Genomic DNA, 6,639 nt, shown 5'->3' with positions numbered 1-6,639 from the left:
AAATGCTATCCATACTTATAACTCATTTTTATGGAAACTAATTAAATTCGTCATTAATGTCAACAATAATATTTTTTCAGAATGAATTCATATCTAGAAGAATGAGAGTGTATTCCAACAGAATGAGAGTATATTCTAGTAGAATACACTCTCGCTCTTTATATTCCATGCAACTTTATTGTATTTAAGTGAGTGAGTCCTGAAACAAAATACGAACTCATTTATAAACACCTAGATGCGAATTCATTCTGAAAGAATGTTATTGCTGAGATTAATGACGGATTTAAATAGTTTCCATAAAAAGAAAATTATAATTGTGGATATCATTTAATATACATATAATTATGGAAATCATTTAATATCTATATTTATTTAATTAAATAATTATTTAATTTTACAAAATTCATATTGGTGCATTCTAACACACAATAAATGTAAGAAACAAAATAACCTAGCCCTATATATATATATATATATATATATATATATATATATATATATATATATATGGCTAGGTTTATATGTTTCTTACATTTATTATGTGCTACAATGCACCAATAAGAATTTAGTAAAATTAAATAATTATTTAATTAAATAAAGATAAATATTAAATGATTTCTATAATTGTATGTATATTAAATAATATCCATAATTATAATTTTTTTTAATGAAAACTAATTAAATTCTTCACTAATGTCAACAATAACATTATTTCAGAATAAATTCACATCTAAGTTTTCATGTATGGGTTCATGTTTTGTTTATGGACATACTCATTAAAATACAACAAAGTTGCATGAAATATGAAAAACGAGAGTGTATTCTAATAGAATACACTCTCATTATGTTAGAATATACTCATTCTTTTAGAATAAACTCTTATTCTACTAGAATACATTATCGGTCTCCATGTTGTAGACAACTTTGTTGTATTTTAAGTAAGTGGGTCATGAAAAAAATTGCGAACCCATACATGAAAAACTAGATGCGAATTCATTATAAAATAATATTACTGCTGATATTAATGACGAATTTAATTAATTTTCATAAAAAAATTAATTATAATTGTGGATATTATTTAATATACATATAATTATGAAAATCAATTAATATATATCTTTATTTGATTAAATAATAATTTAATTTTTTAGTAAATTCTTTTTGATGCATTATAACACACAATAGATATAAGAAACATTTGACCCTAGTTTTTTTTTTTCTCTCTCTTTCTCTATCTCTCTCTCTCTCTCTCTCTCTCTCTATATATATATATATATATATATATATATATATATATATATATATGTTGTGTAGGTAAAGATAAGATATGTATACGTATTTATATAGAATTAAAATGTTTTGTGATCGTTTGTGAACGGTCAAAATTGTGACCGTTTTGGGGGAAAATTCAAAGAAAACAACACGTTAGCTCCCGTTATTACCATCATGTCGGCTACCATAATGGCCGATAACACGTCCTGGGGGCAATGTTCAGGGCGTTAGTGCGCTATTATTATGGTGCCAACTCGGATTAACGTGCATGAGCGTTGCCTCTAAGAATAGGAAAAAGCTAGGGTTCATGGCCCCCCTAAGCCCCCACCACCGTTTCTAATAATGTTTTAAACACGAAAACCATATATTTTAGTAATAAATATACACCTTTCATTCTCAAAAAGACTTGGACTTTTTTTATTTTTGGCTGAACAACAATTAAAATCATGGAAGGAAAGCTATTGAAGTTATTGAGTTTACATGTTTTTTTTTCTAACACCCTTAAATTTCCCTACGCATTAAATCAAAGGTCGGCCGCCATTCAAACCCAACAATACATCTTCTATGACTTTTTTCTTCTTCTATCCAAATGGCTACAATTCCTAGAATCTTCCTGTACTTCTACTTCGCTTCATAACTTGCATCACATCACATAGTCGTTGCAAGATTTCAAAAGTTTGGTTGGTTGTGTGTTGGATAAATGGATTCAGTAGACCTTATTAGTTAGGTGTATCAGTGTATTAAGCCCTTGAATTTTTTAACCCCACCATTGTTTTGTCAGAAATCAATAATAAGGATTTTGTCTTATTTGGTATTTCATTTGTACTTTATATCCACGAGGAAGATTATATTAATATTAGATTATTTTTTTACAGCGAACTGTTTTGTTTTACATTTTGGGCGTTTCTTCCTCTTTGTCGGCTGTTCTTGTTGACCCATATTTTTTCTTTACCAATAGTTTGTCCAATTTTAGGTACATTCAATTGACAAATCGTCTTTACAATCCAATTTCCTCTCAAGGGTCGTATCTTTGGTGAAGATCGAAGGTCCATTTCGTTGGCTTTTTGCATTCAGTGTTTTTGGATTGCATATTCGATCAATCATTCATCTCCAGTGTTTTTTTGGTTTGTCTGTAAGTTGTTTTCAATCAAGATCACTGTTTTGTTGTTGTTATTTATCTTTCAGACAATTCATCGAACATCTGTCAGGCATTCTGCGGTAATAAACCTTCAACTTTCTTTCACTTGAATCGCTTATTGTCTTCTTCCAATTAGACTCCCAGTTATATCTTATCATCTTTCCCAACTTGGGTTTTCTTCGTTACTTGAGATTTCGCTGATTCCGTGTTGAATACCTTTATATCATTCAAGAAGATGAAAGGGAAATTTGGGGCATCAGGGAGTTATTTCCTGTTGAATACAGGTGCCAAGATTCCGGCCATAGGTCTCGGAACTTGGCAGAGTGGCGGCGACTTCTGTGTGGAGGCAGTAAAAACAGCTCTATCCGTCGGCTACCGCCACATCGATTGTGCACACCTGTACGGAAACGAGGCTGAAGTCGGGGAAGCCCTAACCGAGTTTTTCAGGGGTTCATTAAAAAGAGAGGATCTTTTTTTAACCTCAAAGCTATATTGTACCATGAATTCAACCAACAAGATTGAAAACTCTGTTAAAGTTTCTCTCAAGAATCTCGGTGTCTCATACTTGGATCTTTACTTAATGCATTGGCCTGAAAGCTCAGCTTTTGGTGATGCCACTGATCCTCCTGCAAATTCTGGTTCTGAATATCGACAGTTCTTGAGTAAGTTGAAAACCGCATGGAAAACTATGGAAAAATTAGTCGAATTGGGTCTTGTTCGTGCTATAGGAGTTAGTAATTTCAATATACAACAAATGAAAGAACTTCTCAAATTCGCCAAGATTACACCTGCAGTCAATCAGGTTTGTTCTTTTTTTTTTTTTTTTTTTTTTTTGTCTTTGATCTCAATCAATCCTTTTCGTTTCTTGATATTTATAATCATTTATTTTGATAGGTGGAGTTGCATCCATTTTGGAGGCAAGATGAGCTTGTGAAGTTTTGTCAATCAAAATTCATACATGTATCTGCTCACACACCATTAGGAGTCCCAACTTCAGCTCCCAAACCTTCTGAAAGTGGATCAAGTGAAGAAGATGAACCTGGAACACCTCGTATATCTTTTAGAAGGTCAAGATCAGTCCATGGCCCAATGTTGAAGTTATCAGTAGTTGCTGAGATAGCAGATAGACATAAAAAGACACCTGAACAGGTACTACTACACTTCATTCTTTTCATTTTCCCTCATTTCTTGTTTTACAATCTTTGTATTTGACTATTTTGTTATATCAAGTTTTGATTTTGGCTTCAAATTTATTAATACATCTACCTACAAATTCCAAGAGCTACAAATAAGATATTTAGTCTCATTAAGACAGTTTATTCAGTCTAGAAAAGAAACAAGGCAATGTAATATTATAGTTACAAATATGGAGCAAGCATTGATTAGGGGCAAAAACGTAATTATGTATTTGTGATTGGCATAGGTGATTCTGAGGTGGGGGCTTCAAAGAGGCACGAGTGTGCTACCATGCAGTGTGAAGCCTGAAAGAATAAGGCAAAACATTGACATATTCAGCTGGAGTTTATCAGATGATGAATACAAACGTCTGAATCGTATAGAGCCACAAGTATGTCTGTTTGGAAATGGTCCTTTAGACACTATTTCAGAAGACAATGGATCGATATTTGGAAGTGGTCCACTTCAAGCAGTTCATGAATCTGAAGATGATGTGGAGTTTAACTCATGATGGTTGTTGAAATACTTTGTGTTTGTTGCTTTTAATTGCATAAACATGTTTGATTTTTGTTGGGTCATTGTAATATTATTATGTCTTTGGGTCTTGTTTCTTTTGTTGATGTTGAATTGGTGAATTATGTCTTCTTTTGTCAATTGTCATGTATAAAAGTTGATGGATGGTGTTTTAATTTTTATAATCTGTGGAGTGTTTTTCAGAATTGATTATGTGATGTGAAATAAGGTAGAATCTGAGAGTTAGATGTGGCAAAACAAATCACAGGAAATTGTGTTTGAATTTATGATTAAGTTTGGGTTTTTAAACAGTTGTTAAATGAAATACTCAGAAATAACTTTTTTTTATAGGTTGTATAACGGTTTATATTGAGAAATGAAAAATTATTCTCTATCAAAATAACAATAACCTTGCATATTATTTATCAATTTGGATTTTGCCCGATGTGTGTTATCACTTATTATGGTGTCAACAATTCATTTTGTAAGTTGCATTTATTGGTAAATATATATACAAGTTCGGTACCATTACTAACTCCAATAATCCGTCGAATAAAAACGTATTATATGTGATTAAATTCATGTGTAACAAACGTATATAAAAACAAGTTTGAAAACGTGAAGAAACTGCAATTTATACCAATACGTACATAAAAATAACTAAATAATATTTATTATTTTTAAGTTAACGAATAGAAATTTAAATAATAAAAAACATATATGTTACCCGACTTCTACGTAAGAAACATATATACAAATATGCACGAAAACGTAAAAAATTACTTCGAAAGGTAGATAAACTCGAATTTATACTGACACGTACATAAAAAAATCAAGTTTAGAAAAAACATGAATGGAAGTTATAAATTTACATCGAAACGTTGACAATCTCAAATTTATACTGACACATACACAAAAAATTAGTTTTTTTTATGTTAACGAACATAAATTATTAAAAAAATTCAGATTATGTATATTACAGAGGATTAACATGAAAATTTACAAAATAGAAAAGTGAAAATGATATTTTATAAAGTTTCAAAGTGTAGAGGCTCAAAATGTCATTTTAAAAAGTAGAGAGGTGAAAATTTTCATTTTATAAAGTGTTCTAAAAGTTACAAAATAAAAAAGATGAAAATGATATTTATAAAGTTCTAGATAGTGTCAAAGTAATATTATTTTGAGGTGTATGCGGTCAAAGTAACATTTTAAAAAATAAAAAAGATGAAAAATATTATTTTACAAATATTTTAAAAATAGAGAAGTACAATTCATAAAATAGAAAGACAACAAATATTAAAAACATTCACCTACATTATCTTTTAATAAACATTCACCTACATTATCTTTTAATAATAATAAACATCTAATATATATTAATAGTATATATTTTCAACAACTATATTTTTGACAGGAGTTTAGATATTTTATTTACCCCATTAACTGCTTTTCAGAAATTAAGAAAAATTTAATCAAAATTTCAAAATAATTATTCTTTTCATAGATAGCATCTACGAAAAGGCCAAACTATTTGCGAAAACATCAAAACGACGTCGTCTTGTTAAGAACGGGTGACAAATGGTCTTGATGGGACGTGAAATTGCATGACAGTAGTTCTTCTATTTAGGCTTATCTTTTGAGAAGCCAAAAGATCTTTTAGAAAAAAAATAGAAGCTAAAAGATGTTTGGCAAAACAATTTTAAAACCTACTTTTGGATTTTTGATAGAAGGAAAATCAACTTTTTGGAAAAGTCAGGAAAACCTGACTTTTTGCAACTTTTCCAAAAAGGACTTTTGGCCCTTAAAAAGCTAAGCCAAACACCCCTTAAGGTGAAAAAAAAATCATTTTTTCATGTTTTACACTAAAACTGCAAAAATGGTCCCTGTGGTTTCTCATTTTATGTGGTTACAGTCCAAACGTTTGAAAAGTTGCAGATATGGTCATTTTCAACAAGTTTTATCGTGGTTTTGGTCCCTCATCCGTTAGTTGGCTGTTAACTTCCTTAAAATGACAATTTTATCCCAGAGACCATTTTCATAGTTTTGTCTTTTACCATATTATAAGGACCATTTTTGCATATATTCTTTTTTATTTTATTGAAGTATTATATATTAAAATATATTATTTTTAATACATAATATTATATATTAATAAATATATATATTTTTGGATTATTAATTTATTTAATTTGATTTCGTTTAATTTTTTTTGTTGGAGTAATTCTTTTTTATTGAATTATTATATATCAATACATATAGTTTTTAATAAATAATATTTATATCATAATAAATATTATATTATTGGATTATTAATTTTTTTTAGTTAATTTTTGTAATTCTTTTTTTTAAATTATTTTTAATTGGATTATTACTTTTAATTTATTATTTTATTCATATACTAAATATTGCTTTATTTGGATTATTAATTTATTTTAGTTAATTCTATTTTTAAATTTTTTTTGTCGAAGTAATTCTTTTTTATTGAATTATTATAAATCAGTAGATATAGTTTTTAATATATAATATTTATATCATAATAA

The 6,639-nt window shown here is 28.8% G+C and overlaps 1 protein-coding gene across 1 annotated transcript; it reads left to right on the top strand.

Moving 5' to 3' along the window:
• Positions 1-1,804: 1,804 nt before the first annotated feature.
• On the top strand, positions 1,805-4,284 carry LOC111914658 (aldo-keto reductase family 4 member C10). Its single transcript, XM_023910359.3, has 4 exons — positions 1,805-2,318; positions 2,458-3,212; positions 3,305-3,559; positions 3,834-4,284. The coding sequence occupies exons 2-4, from the start codon at positions 2,646-2,648 to the stop codon at positions 4,095-4,097; spliced, it is 1,086 nt and encodes a 361-aa protein (XP_023766127.1). The 5' UTR covers positions 1,805-2,318; positions 2,458-2,645; the 3' UTR covers positions 4,098-4,284.
• Positions 4,285-6,639: the final 2,355 nt, after the last annotated feature.

This window comes from Lactuca sativa, chromosome 4, assembly GCF_002870075.4.
Source record: "Lactuca sativa cultivar Salinas chromosome 4, Lsat_Salinas_v11, whole genome shotgun sequence".
Classification (NCBI taxonomy): domain Eukaryota; kingdom Viridiplantae; phylum Streptophyta; class Magnoliopsida; order Asterales; family Asteraceae; genus Lactuca; species Lactuca sativa.
This window is presented reverse-complemented; position numbering and strand designations above follow the sequence as displayed.